The 17,214-nt window shown below is 33.7% G+C and overlaps 2 protein-coding genes across 2 annotated transcripts; one reads left to right on the top strand and one right to left on the bottom strand.

The window, feature by feature from the left end:
* The first annotated feature begins 12,530 nt into the window (after positions 1-12,530).
* On the top strand, positions 12,531-13,943 carry LOC117919696 (putative fasciclin-like arabinogalactan protein 20). The gene has a single exon (XM_034836964.1). It carries the CDS (start codon positions 12,604-12,606, stop codon positions 13,621-13,623), a length of 1,020 nt encoding a protein of 339 aa, XP_034692855.1. The 5' UTR covers positions 12,531-12,603; the 3' UTR covers positions 13,624-13,943.
* A 208-nt stretch (positions 13,944-14,151) lies between these two features.
* On the bottom strand, positions 14,152-16,053 carry LOC117919615 (pentatricopeptide repeat-containing protein At1g71060, mitochondrial-like). Its single transcript, XM_034836849.1, is given in 3 exon segments — positions 14,152-14,860; positions 14,863-15,087; positions 15,090-16,053. Coding segments are annotated over 3 exon segments (1,590 nt in total). The 5' UTR covers positions 16,012-16,053; the 3' UTR covers positions 14,152-14,417.
* Positions 16,054-17,214: the final 1,161 nt, after the last annotated feature.

Below are 17,214 nucleotides of genomic sequence, written 5' to 3'. Positions count from 1 at the left end.
GGGCTGGGAGAGAACAGTAAGGTCAAGTTGTATGTGCCCAAAAATTAAAATAAATAAGCACTAAGCATTGGGACACAAGTAATGGCTTTTTCCCTCAAATCAAAGCTATTTTTCACCCAAATTGATTTTATGCCTCACAACTAGACTTTTTACTTACTTTTGTCTTTTACTTGAATTTTGCTTTGGTGTAGCTTCATCTAAATTAAAATAGATTGAAGGGACAAGTAGATCTCAGGACTCCTAAATCATGAAAAACAAATATTTTTTCTTTAATGAAATCTTGATTAAATTCTCACTTCTTTTGAATAAAGCTGGATCTTCAATGAATATAGCACGGCTCAAAAATTATTCCATGCTCCATAACATCAAAATAGTAATCTCAATTGTTAAATATTTCAAAATCAATGTCAGTTAAATTCAATTATAGAATTTGCCTACTATAAAGAAAAACCAGACAATGATGACTTCCCGGACTTAACTCCGGGAGCTTTGATTGATGGGCTGTTGGAATGAAGGGTCGGTCTGTGCATTTATATGGTTGGAATTTTTTTGGGTTCTTCTATTTGAGAAATTTCTTTATTCTTTTGTGGTGATATATATGTGATGAGTTTCCTGAATTTGCTGTACTGATGGGGATAGTTGGGTTTTTGTGTATTAAGAGTTGAATGGGATCATTTGTCATATATTAAATGATCTGGAGCCCATCTGTCTTGCATTATTGCAAGTGAGAAAAGGTAGCCCAAGCCCTCTTTAAACTCCTCTCCTGCGTGCTTTAGAATTGTGATCAGGTGATTATTATGGCAATATTGGATAGGAGCAAGGCCTCTCGAGTCCATTAAGGAAAGTACAGGCCCCATTTCAGTTCACACATGACCTTGATTTTTTTTATTTTCTTTTTTGTTAGTCTAAGTGTCTAACCCAAGAGGATGCATTGAATGAGATGGGGCCTATTATTGAAGAGTTTTAGGTGAAAAATTCTCCAGAAGATGGCAACCTTTCCATCTATCGCACATTGGTCTTCCTTCTTATCCCACTGCTGGCTTCCATTGATGCAACCCCTGAAATTCCGCTGTTGTTTTTTTTTTTTTTTTTTTTTTTGTGTTAAACTTTGAGGTCAATCCATAAAAGGAAGCAGTCACTTTAGGGTACATGAGACCTCCGCAATACCCTTATACATATCTTGCAGGGAAGGTAGAATTCAATCAGTGGTTTCTGGCATTCTGCTACAATTATAGCTCTATGAGCCTACATACCATTAAACCCTATGTGAAAAGTGAAAACGACTTAAACCCAAGGCTCAGGTCATCCAAGCATGCCCACTCTAAAGCACCGTATTCAAACTTTACTGGAGCATATAGCCACCACAACCTGTAGCCCACTTGCGAGACTCTCCACACCCAGGGAACATAAATAATTCATAAAATGATAATCCGCTAACCAATTGGAAGATTCTCTTGCCCAAAAGCTGAAACGTATATTTCAAATTTTCAAATGGTAGTACAATATCAATGTGGTAGAGGTTTTTAAGGCCACATTGTCATAGGCTCTCAGGCCCTCCCGAGAGAACATATGCGGACAAAAGCTCTTGATACCCAGATAGAGACATTCTTCTTGGGATAAATGCAGTTTACCTATCAATTTAGAGCCATTTTAGCCCCCAAAACCGCGGAGCCTCTTGGATTTTGCAAGGGATTTGTCTACATATGAAACAAATATTCACGTATAGGCCCAACTTCATTTAAATCCTGGCTCCATTTCATGGTTCCCCATCATTATTGGCTTGACTGTTCCAGCATTACTGCTAGTATGATGCACACAGGTTCAGGGTGGGAACTGTCACCTGTGTCTTCCACTTCTTCCCATACATTCTCTCTGAAAACTAAAAATTGCAATACCCAGTTAGAAGATGTAAAGCCAGTGGGCAGTGAATTATGACTGCACCCATTTCACGTGGAAATTGGGTAATTGCACTGAGTTTTAAAATTTGAACTCTATGAAATATATTCTCATATATAAATGCTTGAAAGATACGTGTACGTTAATCATCAATATGATATGACCGTCCCTCACCAATCATCTCCCAAATCCGCCCATTCACTGCGCGACGCGTGCACCATTGCAGATATTTTGGCTGAATTGATTAAGATGAGGTCCATATTTGACTGGCTTTTGCTTGTCAAGGGTTTATCAAAATATTTTTCAATTACAACCCCAGATTTTGTAACTTGTAAGTTCCATTTCAATGAATTTTGAATAGTTTATGAAGGCCAACTGGACAGGGTTGTTGGAGATTTGGTAAACGTCCTTGTTCAAGGCACCAAGTCCTGTCGCTATGTACGAATTTACAAGTAAAGTTTTTAATCATTTAACTGGAGTTTCTGCAAAATTCAATGCCTTGATTGGGCTTGTCGCAGATGGGAGCCATTTTTCTCCTCGGAATTTTACATGCAGAGGCTGACATTTTGGGGCCGTGCCCCAATGATGTTGAACCGATTAAATGCAACTTCATACCGTGATGATAAGTACAATTCATGGACAAATTTTTACTGAATTTGCCCCAAGTTGATGGTAATCGTGTGAATGAACAGATCAATTCAATCGTTTTCTTTAGTGTTAATGCGGCGTGCAAGTGGTACACCCTGCGACCCAATTTCATCCTTGAAGCATTGGAAATTAAGTTTGTTAAGACATGGCACATCCCTTCAACCACTCGGCGTGCCATACACTGTACTCACACATCCCAAAAATATCGGACATTAGAGAAAGAGACTCACAAATAATTGCAATTCTGGAGGCTCTAGAAAATGACTTTAGAAGAAAGAAGTATAAATATACCTATCATAGTAGAAAAAATCATGTTGCTACCTAATTAAAATATCTTTTTTTTTTTTTATCAACTTTGAATGGGCAAGTCCTTTCATAGAGCGTTGATCGGACTAATGCTTTTGAGTGGCTCTATTGTCAAAGCTCATGCCTTGCTACAAAATGAAGCTAGAGGGAGCCTTGAGAATTCCTCTCTACTCGTCGAGTTAGGGTTTCGGCAAAATAAGAAAGAAAGAGAAATAAATAAAGAGGCAGGAGTTTTGTCCTGACTGGCTACACGATTCCATATTGTGGTGAGGTGGCTGACAGCTTATTACATTTGCCTCATCATCTTGTACGTGTCAGAGTGCTAATGTACAATCACTATCCTTGTTGGGTTCAGGGATGACAATGGCGCGGGTTATTTTGGATACCCATCCTATTCCTAATGGGACAAGATTTAAATTAAATAAATGGGTTTGAGACGGTATGAGATTTTTTTTTAAAACCCGGGACGGTTCAAGTATTGTCTCATCCCACCCCGTTTACATATAAAATTAATTTAATTTAAATTTTTATTTTACTATTTTTAATATATAGATAATAATAAAAAAATTAATAAAATAAGTTATAAAAAATATAATAATTTATTATTTATAAAATATATTTATTTTAATATAATTAAAAAAATTTAAATAATTTTTAAAAAAAATTCAAAAAAAAACTAAACAGGACTGGGCTAGGCAGGTGTGGGAGCCCCATTTAATTTTTTAAACGGGATAGGAATGAAAATTATTTTTAATAAACAAGGCGGGGTTGGGATGGGGGCGACCCATCCCGAACCCGCCTCGTTGCCATTCCTGGTTGGGTTAGACTTGGTTGTAATACCTGACCAATGCAAAAGTCTGACCCACTTGGACCTGATTAAAGAAATAATTGTGCCTTAAACCCTACTAATTAAACTTGGTTTTCTTCAAAATTAGGTTTAATTAAAAGTAGGGGATAGATTAGTAACTAATGTAAATGTTAAATACATTGGGCACCACATGGACCCACTATTGCCAGACCCTCAGTCCTTTAAGGCTTAAAAGCTCCTTCGCACATGTCATACCTCATTAGAATGTATCATTTTAATTGACTACTGGCAAATAACTTGTGTTTAGACCATACATATATATATATATATGTCTATTATAATGATTATGGGTACTATTGAATTTGAATAATTAAATGTAACATCGAGTGTAATTTAAATTGTTTTGACTATCCAATTGTAGTCGAATTGTGTATCTTATTCTATTTTTTACTAAACAAAAATATTGAATAGTAATTGCAAATTTAATATTTAGGATTATGTTGTATTTTTTTTTCATGTTGAAGATATAAGATGGTTGCTAAATTAAAATTGTTGACTTTAATTGAATTTTAAAATCTGACTTAAAATTTTAATAAATAAATTGAATTACAAATAAATAAAAATTGTTTATTTTATATATATATATATAATATATAAAACCACACGTAGGACAACGGAGATCTCTCTTCTAAATAGTGCAAGTGAAGTCTCAACTTTCATGTCATAAATATGTAATTATTTTTACACCTTTATTTGAGTTGTTTAAAGAATTAAAAGGTAACGTAAAATGAAACTTTAATTGATTTTAAATTATATCTTTATAGAAAATTCTACAATGAAAAAAAAAAATCAATATCATCCATACATCAACTTTCAAACAAATAAAAAATAAAAAATACCATCATTAATTTCCTAGCTTTCCTAACAAGCAAAATAGTCCTCAAGTTGGATCTAGCATACAAGGGCAAGAGACCTCAAGTAGCCAACATGCGCAAAGGATGTTAGGAAGGAAGTGGTGGTATCTAATTTCAAGTTGACGTACTTGATCCCAAGCAACATAGACATTTTGTTTCTTGCAAACCTAAATGATATATATAGTCTACATTTGATTCATTGGTTAGTGAAATGTATTTCAACCTAGAGTAGTTTAATGATGGTTTAAGGCTCCCTTCTTATTTCTTGACTTGATAGTTTTTTCCCTATTCATACACTCTTCCAACATTCATTCACCTTGATGTTATATGAATGTTTATGGAGTGCAGATTGCTCAATCGTCTATACCAGTTGGATCTAACTATACTTAAAATCATTTTTGTCTATAATATCAAGTTGGAAGGGTAGCAAAAATTTCTTTTGTTTACTCAAAACTATTTTTTACAATTCGTGATCAAATTAAGAGACATGAGCAAAAGGTGGCTAAAAGGTAATATAATTGTGTCAAGGGTTTTAGGAGTGTTCAGAAAACGAGCCTTAGAGAGACTACATGCTTAATCATATATTAAATTCTCCAACTAGGGGTGCTTAAAAGTGTCCATAATTGGTTAGAATAGTGTTGAGCATCTTTACTTAAAATTAATTGAGTACATTTTTCTAGTAAGTAAAAAAAAAAGTGCGAGAAGCACATCAAGCGGGTGGAAAAAGCCTTTTCGAGAAGTTTAGGCACTTTCTCGTCATTTATTTGGTATAATGCATGATTAATATGATTTTGCTCATAAAAAACTTGAAAGACATACTTAAACATTCAATATCATTTATCCCACAAGTTTTTGTGGTGTGTGACCTAAATTGTCATAGGGAATGCTTATGTGGCAAGCTCTAGGTCATAGACACCATTCAATCATGTGCTGCTTGAGCCTCAAGGAAGATCAAGTCCCTTAAGCAACATTTAGAGAAGCTTGGAATAAGTCAATGATAGCCAAAAGTGAAGTAGTTGAAGTTCAAGCATTGGTTAGTCTAATCAATAACGGTATTCAGGAGAAAGATGGAGTGCTATGTGAGTACTATAACTTACAAGTTGAGTGGGAGACACTGGCCAAAGATTGGGAGAAAGGTGCAATTTGAGAAGTTAACTTACTGAAAATGTGAACCAATGCTTCTATGATAGCTTTGTTTACTACCTTATAGATGACTTATAACAAATCATTATATTATGTAGTGTCATAGATTTCTAATAGACATTTTGATAATTAAACTTAGGTTTTATTAATATTTGTTTTTTTATGCATCTTAGCACATTCAGAGCATCTCAACATAGATACAAATCTATTAGAAAGTATTCTAAGTTGTCAATTCTCCTTGAATAAAATTAAGTAACAAGAAGTCTTATTGCATATGTGAAAAGAAGACAACTTTGATGAGGCTTGAGACAAAATTTTGACATTAATGATACAATTTCTTTAGAATCACCTGAGCATAAGATTAAAGTTAAATTATTTGTTTTTCTTAAGAAGGAAGTGACAATCAAAGTATCTTTTTCATCTAACAAACATATCCACGAATGCATTAAAGTTAAATAAAATATATATGAAAAAGTGGAAAACAAAATGCACTAACATTGTAAGTGAAGATTAAGATTTGATAAAAGTAACTTTTAAAATTATATAAAAGAGAGTTATTGAAAGAGATCGTTAAGATTAAAGATACGAGTAATATATCCCATATGAAAGCATATTAAACTCTTATTGATAATGTGAGTGCAACTTGAGTTTTTAGTACTTGGCAAATTGATCTACTAAAGCTTTGGTTATCGGTGAAATTTGATAATACCTTTTTTGTTTTTGCCTAACTATGATGGAGATTCGTGGCTATGTCTAAATTTTTAATATCAAAACTTATGAATGATTGAATGTTAGAATTTTATTTGACTCATACTAATTTAGTATCTTTTTAATAGAAAATAAAATTATATGATAATGTATAATTTAGAATATGTGACATTTTTGAATCATGATTAATAATCTTATTAATATCAATTAGGACATGATTTTCAAAAACATTTCGACTTCACAAATAGATAATGAATATGATAAACTTTATTTGAATTTGAATTTTATTTAGTAAATATGAATGAGTGAAATAAATGTTTGCTTTACTTGATTTTCTAAAACTCATTTCAATTGTAAATTAAAGCAGAAATTATTTTAAAAAATATTTCCATTGTGTTAGTTACAAAATATTGATATTCTAGGTTATTTTTCATGTTCATACATTTTCCTTCGATTTTTTTATAAGAACCAAACCAAAGAAAGAGTATTCCTTAAGTAATTAACTTTCTTTCCATTTACCTTTTCATTAGCAACTAAACAAGAAAAATTTTTAGGGACAATTATGTTTTGGACCTAGTTGGATCAAAAAATTAAGTTTTGGTCCATATAATTTCATTATTTAAGCCAAAGATCCAGAGGAAGTGTGAAAATTGAGAAGAATAATTTGAATTTTTTATTTTTTTTTGGAAATAATCTTGTTGACTATGAAAAAAAAAGCAAAATACATTAATTTAAATTTTATTCCTTTTGCAAACCTCAATTAAATTCAATATAATTTAGTGATTTGGAAAAAAAATACACCATTTTCCAAAAATAAAAATAAAAAAATATTATTATTTAAAAATCAATAATCTTGGAAAGTATATATTTTTAAAATTGTGTATATAAAAAATAACTAAAAATATGTCAGATTTATTTTTTTTAAATGACATATTTTTAGCATATATTTTTTAAAAAATAGTTTTCTAAAAATAATAAAATTTCAGAATAATTATTAAAAAAAGATTTAAGATCAAAAAGTTTGTCAAACATTGTGGTAGAAAATAGTTTTGAATAGTATATTGGTCTCTTCATATTTTATATTCTTTCCATCAATTATGCAATTTATATGGACCAAAATTTAATTTTTGGGGTCCAACTAGGTCTAAAAAGCAACTGTCTTAAAACTATATATATATATATATATATTCTTTTTCTTTTATTATTCCTTCATATTTTCTTTCCTTAATATTCTAAAAACTTTAAGAAAATCTATTTTATTTTGAAAATATTAAAAGGGGATTCTCTTCCCAAAATCCTCTCTTTCCATTATCGTGCTAATTGAAGGACTTGATCAACTATAAAAAGAGATTCCATGAATACGTTTAAAAAAAAAAAAATCGAACTTAGAAAAGATGGGTTGCTTTTCTTCTAAGTCCAAAGGTTTACTTTTTCTCCACGGCTTTTTTTTTTTCCCTTCTAATTATATATGTATATATAAAAGCTTATGTCTTTCTCATATGGCGTATCATGTTCTAATTTTCTATCTTTATCGTTTTCTTTTGCTAAAGCTTCTATTGATCCTCCACAAGAGGAGATTGGCTCTTCTAATGAACCTGCACAAGAGGAAGTTGGCTTCTCATATGAACAACCAGGAAGGGTAGTGGAATATGGTGATTATGAACGAAGAGAAGGTGCCGCATGGTATGACAACTATGACCAAGACACATGGAATAAATATTTCGGCCCACCTTATGGATGATACCCACATCACATTACGAAATATTTGATTTGATTTGATGATTTGTTTTAGTTTTGAGTTATTATGATTAATTTCACCCTTATTCAGTATATTTAATGTGTTAAAATACTACATAATTATATTATTATTGTGATATACTTATATATTATAATTTTTCATATTTACAAATAAAATATTTCATTTAAATATTAAAAAAAAATACAAATAATTATACAATATGGTAATTTAAAATTAAATAAAATATCCTTTATTAGTATTATGGTAATACTAAATGGGCCAAAGTGATGAGGATAGTAATGGGCCCAGGCAAATAGTTTTAAGGAGAGAAACATCAACCAAGGCCATATATGGTCACCACATCCGAAAGGAAGGAGAATTTCAATTACAGGGTACATTCCAAAGAATGATCATACCATTTGTAAGAGAATTATGGTTGGATCATTGCAGTATCAATGGGTGGTAGCGTCGTTCCGGCCAACATCGAAACCTTCACAGTATCAATGCAGCTCCTTTGAACTCCTTGTGGAACAACAAACAAAAAACATTGTTAAGAGGTTGCAAGAGGTTTCTGGTCCGATGCTCATCGTAATGGTGTGTCTCAAGGCTCGATGGTTCTACCTCGAATATCTGCTTGGGCAAGTCTCCCATTGTCATCTTTCTTTTAAAAATTATTGTAATTGCCTTTGCTTTAAGAGGTTCTTCACTAGTTCTTTTAGACTCTTACAATCATCTTGTTACAAAATAGATCTCACAAAATGGGACAAATGTTAGAATTGACAATAAACAATTTTATTAGATAAGACATAATGTTTATGTTTTTCGTGTGAATTTGAATAATCCACGTGCTCCAATCTCTCCATCCTACTTATGTTATTGTGAAAGAATTGTTCTATGGTTTATTGATTCGAGTAAAATGTTCATATCGACACAACAGAACCCAGCCAAGTAGGGTAACGACCCCACAAAGGCCACGTAAAACTCAAATCCTGAAGGGGTACTTCCGTCATTTCTCTGGAAGAGTTTAACAACTACTTCTTAACGAACTTTTGATTCCCCTTGTTGATTAACAAATCCCATGCCGCCACGTTTCATTTTTCTTTCCCGCCAGAATCCTCTCTCCTTCGTTCATATAGAAAATCTGCAACCTAAACCCTAAAAATCTTCCGGACCTACCATTAATGGCGTACTCTCTTCTCACTTCTCTCATCATTTTCTGTCTCTTCTCCCTCTCCTCTTCTCTCCCATCCCAAACAATCCTCGACGCTGCAGAAATCCTCTCTGATTTGGGCTACGTCTCCATGTCCCTCACCCTCGAACTCGTCTCTCAGACCCTACTTCCCAAATCGCCGTCGGCCACCTTTTTCGCTGCTTCCGACGTCGCATTTATCGAATCTGGTCAGCCTCCGCTCTCCCTACTCCAATTCCATTCCTCGGCCCTAGTTTATCTTTCGAAAGCCTCCTTTCGCTTCCCGTCGGAGCCAAGATTCCTTTTGTAAACCTCAATTAAATTCAATATAATTTAGTGATTTAAAAAAAAATACATCATTTTCCAAAAAAAATAAAAATAAATTATTATTTTTATTATTTAAAAATCAATCATTTTGGAAAGTATATATTTTTTAAAATTGTGGATATAAAAAATAACTAAAAATATATTAATTTTTTTTTAAATGATATATTTTTAGAATATATTTTTTAAAAAAATTAGTTTTCTAAAAATAATAAATTTTTAGAATAATTATTAAAAAAAGATTTAAGATCAAAAAATTTATCAAACATTGTAGTAGAAAATAGTTTTGAAGGATATATTGGTCTTTTCATATTTTATATTCTTTCCATCAATTATACAACTTATATGAATCAAAACTCTAAAACTTTATATATATATATATATATATATATTTCTTTATTTTTTCTTTTCCTTTTATTATTCCTTCATATTTTCTTTTCTTAATACTATCTAAGAATCATAAATAACATAAAAATGTTTGAATAAATCACATGCACGTCAAAATTTTATAAGAAAATAACTTCAACCAATGCATGTAGACGTTTGTTATAAAAGTTTACACAATTTTAAAAGTCTAACTAATTGAAAACACCCATTCATAGAAGTTATAATTTTTGTAATTGCTTGTAATTTTCTTTTTCATTGTCAAGATGGGGTTGGTGTTCAAGGTACAAAACCAAAACTTGTGTAGCCTATGCGAAGCAAGCCTACATAGGGTACAAGATAAAAAAAAAAATGGAACAAGGTCGAGGTACAAGAAAGAGTTTCATAAGAAGCTCCAAAGCCCTACTCCTAGTCCAAGGCATATATATATTTATTAATTTTTTTTTAAGGGAAAAACTTTTGAGAGAATCTATTTTATTTTGAAAATATTAAAAGGGGATTCTCTTCCCAAATTCCTCTCTTTCCATTATCATGCTAATTAAAGGACTTAATCAACTATAAAAGAGATTCCATGAAGACATTTGAAAAAAAAAAATTGAACTTAGAAAAGATGGGTTGCTTTTCTTCTAAGCCCAAAGGTTTACTTTTTCTTTCTCTCTCGGGTTTTTTTTTCCCTTCTAATTATATATGTATATATAAGTCTTTCTCATATGGCGTATCATCGTTTTAATTTTCTGCCTTTATTGCTTTCTTTTACATGAAAAAAGATTCTGAGCCTTCTGCTGAAGCTTCTATTGATCCTCCACAAGAAGCTTCTATTGATCCTCCACAAGAGGCTTCTAGTGATCCTCCACAAGAGGCTTCTACTGATCCTCCACAAGAGGATATTGAGTCTTCTGATGAACCTGTACAAGAGGAAGTTGGCTTCTCATTTGAACAACGAGGAAGGGCAGTGGAATATGGTGATTATGAGCAAAGAGAAGGTGACGCATGGTATGACAACTATGCCCAAGACACATGGAATAAATATTTCGGCCCACCTTATAGATGATACCCACATCACATTAAGAAATATTTTATTTGATTTGATGATTTGTTTTAGTTTTGATTTGATTTTATGATTTGTTTTAGTTTTGAGTCATTACAATTAATTTCACCATTATTCAGTATTTAATGTGTTAAAATACTACATAATTATATTATTATTGTAATATGCATATACATTATAATTTTTCATATTTACGAATAAAATATTTCATTTAAATATTAAAAAAAACAAGAAATAATTATACAATATGGTAATTTAAAAATTAAATAAAATTTCCTTTATTAGTATTATGGTAATACTAAATGGGCCAAAGTGATGAAGATAGTAATGGGCCCGGGCAAATAGTTTTAAAGAGAGAAACATCAACCAAGGCCATATGGTCACCACACCCTACAAAAATCCATATCCGAAAGGAAGGAGAGTTTCAATTACAGGGGTACATTCCAAAGAATGATCATACCATTGGTAAGAGAATTATAGTTGGATCATTGCCCCATCACTGGGTGGTAGCGTCGTCCCGGCCAACATCGAAACCTTCACAGTATCAATGCTTAGGCAAGTCTCCCATTGTCATCTTTCTTTTAAAAAATTCTTGTAATTGCCTTAGGCTATGTTTGGTTCCGCAAAATTTGAGGGAAAATGCGAGGGAAAGAAAATATAAAGGAAAAGTAGAAGGAAAGAAAAAGTGAAGGAAAATAAAAAAATAGATTAAAAGTTGATAAATTATTTTTTTTATTACTTCAAACTCATTTTATTTATTTTAACTCATCAATATAAAGATTAAATAATTTAAAAATATATAAGTTTTTAATTAGTTTTAATTATATTTGATTTTCTTTGATATTTTTTATAGCACAACTAAACATGAGAAAATCATTTTCCTTAACATTTTTTTTCTTTCCTTTGTATTTTCCGGGAACCAAACATAGCCTTAAGCTTCTTTTAGGCCTAGAAAAAGAAAAGTGAGAGGACAAATAAAAATCCGATTTTACGATATATGATTTAAAAAAAAAAAAAAAAAAAAAAATTGGTGTGTACATATAAAAATTTAAATTCACAACCATCATAAATATTTTTGTAATTTTATTAGATAAGACATAATGTTTATGTTTTTCGTGTGAATTTGAATAATCCACGTTCTCCAATCTCTCCATCCTACTTATGTTATTGTGAAAGAATTGTTATATGGTTTATTGATTCGAGTAAAATGTTCATATCGACACAACAGAACCCAGCGAAGTAGAGTGACGACCCCACAAAGGCCCATCATCCACGGTAGGCCCAATAACAACGTAAAACTCAAATCCTGAAGGGGTACTTCCGTCATTTCTCTGGAAGAGTTTAACAACTACTTCTTAACGAACTTTTGATTCCCCTTGTTGATCAACAAATCCCACGCCGCCACGTTTCATTTTTCTTTCCACCAGAATCCTTTCTCCTTCGTTCATATAGAAAATCTGCAACCTAAACCCTAAAAATCTTCCGGACCTACCATTAATGGCGTACTCTCTTCTCACTTCTCTCATCATTTTCTGTCTCTTCTCCCTCTCCTCTTCTCTCCCATCCCAAACAATCCTCGACGCTGCAGAAATCCTCTCTGATTCGGGCTACGTCTCCATGTCCCTCACCCTCGAACTCGTCTCTCAGACCCTACTTCCCAAATCGCCGTCGGCCACCTTGTTCGCTGCTTCCGACGCCGCATTTATCGAATCTGGTCAGCCTCCGCTCTCCCTACTCCAATTCCATTCCTCGCCCCTAGCTTTATCTTTCGAAAGCCTCCGTTCGCTTCCCGTCGGAGCCAAGATTCCGACGATGTTCGCCAACCACTCATTGATAGTCACCAGTGCCACTTCCGATTCTCAAATTTCGTTAAACAATGTTAATATCACCTCGTCGCCTCTGTTCGATGATGGTTCTTTGATCATTTTTGGGGTGGATAAGTTCTTCGATCTGAATTTCCCGGCTTTAGGCTTGACTCGAAGCCCTAGCCCTAATACGGGATGCACAGATGATGCAATTGCTTCTTCAGGTGGTGATTCTTTTGATGAAGCAAGCGGAGTGTTAAGGTCCAGAGGATACTCTGTGATGGCTTCGTTTCTTGATTTGCAATTGCTAGGGTTTAGAGATGGCACAAAGATGACAGTTCTCGCCCCAGCTGATGAAGTTATGATGGATCGTGTTGGTAATTTTAGCGACATTTCATCGTCAATCTTTCTTCGGCATGTTCTTCCATGCAAGGTTTCATGGTCTGATCTGGTTAATTTTGATGATGGGTCAATGTTGCCGACATCTTTGGAGGGCTTTACCATTAACATTACGAGATCTGGTGATACATTGAAGCTGAACGAAGTTTCAGTTGCTTTTCCGGACATGTATCACAGTGATTGGCTTGTTGTTCACGGTCTTGGGGAAGTTCTTACCTTGCTGGTGGGACCAGAACAAGCTGCAGACTCTTCGTCTGAAACTGGGGGAAGCAACACTAATGAACAGACTGCATTAGGCAACAGTGAATTTTAAGGTCTTAATCATGAATACGGCAGGTGATATACGTGTAGTTTCTTTCAAGATTCCCCTTTCTGGTGGGATTGTGTAGCCTACCAAAACTCTTCTTATTCTACCACTCAGTAGGAACTTGAAGATAGAACGGCCACTACTCTGTTGGTTCTTACACTCAGATTTTCAGCTAGAGAGCCGTGTTTGATTTCGTATATCTGAAACGATTGAAGAAAGCTCGGTCCAATTTGAAACCTTTGCTTTCAAAAAGTGAATTCTATTTCATTTACTGGATTTCAAAGTATGAAATGAAGAAATGATAGTCAAGAAGTTATGATTAGTAAGCTTTTCCCTGTGATCACTTTGCATAAATCTGGCCTTTTCCTTTCCAATCACGTCCTAAATAATTTCAGTTTTCCTTTCTCTGCTGCTGCTCCTATAAATGAACAGTCTCAGTTAGTTCTAAGTGCTATGGAGAGGACTTATGAATAGGACTGGAGTAACCCTACATATAGAAGCATTACAAGCAAATCATCATCTAAGCAGCAAGTGTGCATCACCAAAAGTGCTTCATTACTCAGAAGGTGCAATCAGATACATGATAGTTGAAGTTGTTATGAGACTACATTTGAGGAAACCAACAATTGAGGCAAGATGATCTCGTAACGAAACATACTACACCCTTGTATACCATTCCAACCCCCATCAGCAGTTTTTATTGGGCACCAACTGATCAGCCATAAGGGTCTTGATCGGGTCAGATGATCTGTGTAGTTGGGTTGCCCAGTTACAACAGTCTATCTCTCTCCCCTTTGGTGTCAACCAATCACTTGAGTTGTCCTGATTTTGTCAAGCTTCTGAGCCAAAATTAGAACCATATCCTGCTTTCCCTCATCAAGTAGAGTTTGTTTCAAATTGCTGAACATTGCTGCTGGAGGCCTGATACCCATGTCCAACATTTCGTGAAAGTATTTGCAGGCCTCGTCTAACTTATTCTCATAGCACAAGCTGTTAATTAACGTTGAGAACATGTGCATTCCAGGAAGAACTCCCTTGGCTTTCATCTCATCCCATACCCTTAACGCCATATCCACTCTCTCTTCATTGCAAAACATCCTCACTACAATCTCGTATGTACTCACACTTGGCTCACAGCCTGGCTCGCTGCTCATTCCCTGAAAAACCCGGTAAGCTTCCTTTGTTCTTCGAGCCTTTATCAAGTGATGAAGAATTATATCATAGGTTCGAGTCTGCGGACCAACCCACATTTTCTCATCTCATCAACTATACGATAGGCATCATCCATCCTCATTGATTGACAGTAAGATCCCACCACAGCGTTATATGTGGGTGCCTCTGGAGTAAATCCACTAGCCTTAGATCGTTCAAAAAACTGGAGAGCTTCGGTCAATCTCCTCTCGGAGCCCAACCCATTGATGAGAGTACAATAAATATGAGGAGTAGGCATGCACTTGTTTGCTTCCATTTATGAAACAACTCAACGGCTGCATCGTATCTTCTAGCCTTACAATGGGCGTTGATAAGTATCCCATAAGTCACAGCATCGGGCTCAAACCCCTCATCCTTCATCTCTCGATAAACCTCGTCCAATCTCAACAAATTTTGTTCTTGACCCCACCCTTCCAACAAAATCGTGTAGGACTTGATATCAGGCCTGAACTTTCTATCCTTCATTTTATCAAACACCTCTTGTGCTCTCTCGACATGTCTCGACTTACAAAGGGCATCAAGTAATCTATTAAAATCTGAGAGTATCGGCTGCAATCCAAACTTTTCCATTTTCTCAAATGTCTCTACCGCTTCTTTAACCTTCCTTGCTCTTGCGTACCTCCGTGAAATCAAAGCAAAAGTCTCTTGGGTCAACAAACCCTTAGACCTCATATCATTCACCAAATTCCAGATCATCTTGAACTGTTTGATCTTGCCCAGGGCTTCAATTAGAGCATTGTAGTTCTCCGTACTGTATTTAAACCCCTTTTGCTTCTCAGCCCACCTAAAGAAGGAAAGAGCGATGACACCGGAATTGCTGAGCTTCTTCAGGACCTCCAGGACCAGCGTGGGAGATACGTCGACCGAAGCGCCATTGAGCAATGATTCAATACTAGAATTAGAGTGAGTGCAAAGTAGTTTACACAATTTTCCAGTATCTTGGGCTATATGATGGTTTGTGGCATCAGTGGTCTCAGTGCACGCCTGGTTTCGTATTGATCCGCCATGTATTGATCTGCAAAAACTAAATGGGGAAAACCCGCATGAATTTTCATTTTCATGTTTGATAGATTCCAATCGAACAAAATCAGCGTCAGCAAGAAGAAGATGGAAGCTAATGGTGAAGGGGTTGGAGGTTTTCAAAATTTTCGGAGAAAATTTGAGGAATCGAGTGAGACCCATTTCAGTTGAGAGAGAGGGGAAAATCCGGGATTCCCTTTTGCCTTATTTTGTAGCTGTAGTTGTTTTCTGCTTTTGTTGATCGCTTGATTCTATAACAACCTAATATGTTGATACAAGATTTTATTGACTCTATTCTCCCAAAACACCCAATAATTTGAAATAAGATGGCTCGATTTGAATTAAGAAAAAAAAAACCTAGAAATATTAAGCGGAATAAAACTATCTGGATTATTTTTTTATATCTTTTATATAATTTTTTTTTCTAAAAGAAGAAAACTGCTATGATATGAATCAAAAAATTATAATTTAATACAATACTTATGTGGTTGAAATTTTTTATGGATAGAATTCAAATGGTGAATCGTTGTATAAGGTAATTTATATCTTAATTTTATTAGAAGTTAAAAATTTCAGTAGTTAAGATTTGAATTATTTTATACATTGGTAAAAGTATGTGATTAAGATATACATGTGAGTAAAGATAAAAAAAAAATGTGATTAAAATATGAACAAAGAATGTGACTTGAAAAAATTGTGAATATGATTAATTTTAAATATATATATATAACTAAGGTATAAAGAATATTATTGGTATATATATATCATAAAAGTTTACAAAATGTTATCAAAATATAAAAAAGTGACAATGGTAGAATGAATATAACTCATGTATAAAAATTGCAACTCAAGTAAGAACAATACGAGTAAAGCACATAGATTGTGATCAAGATATAAAAATGCAATTATAGTATGAAAAATGGAGCAAAAATATGGAATTATGAAAATCATAATGGAGATATTAATAATTTGGAAATATAATCAAAATATTAAAATAAAAGAAGATAAATATTATGTAATGTTATAATTTTACACAAGTAGATTTATCTACGTTTTTATAAGTATTAAATGGAATATATTTAATTGTTTTTTTATCTATTTATCTATTCATCTTAATTATCAAATTATCTTAGTAAAATCTCCCGGCTTTCATTTAAACCATTCGTTATTGATAACGACAAATTGTGTTTGGGTACTCGGACCTTAAATCGGCCCACAAAAAAGGTCAATGAATCAACTGCACAGTCGGCCGGCCCTGCAATGGATTCCCCTGCTTGGGCACTTCCCACGAGAATCCCTGGGCATCTGTGCAGTGGTCACGCCCACACGCGCATCTGTATATGACACAAAAACAGAGGCCGTAGT

The sequence above is a fragment of the Vitis riparia genome, chromosome 1, assembly GCF_004353265.1.
Source record: "Vitis riparia cultivar Riparia Gloire de Montpellier isolate 1030 chromosome 1, EGFV_Vit.rip_1.0, whole genome shotgun sequence".
In the NCBI taxonomy this organism is placed as follows: domain Eukaryota; kingdom Viridiplantae; phylum Streptophyta; class Magnoliopsida; order Vitales; family Vitaceae; genus Vitis; species Vitis riparia.
This window is presented reverse-complemented; position numbering and strand designations above follow the sequence as displayed.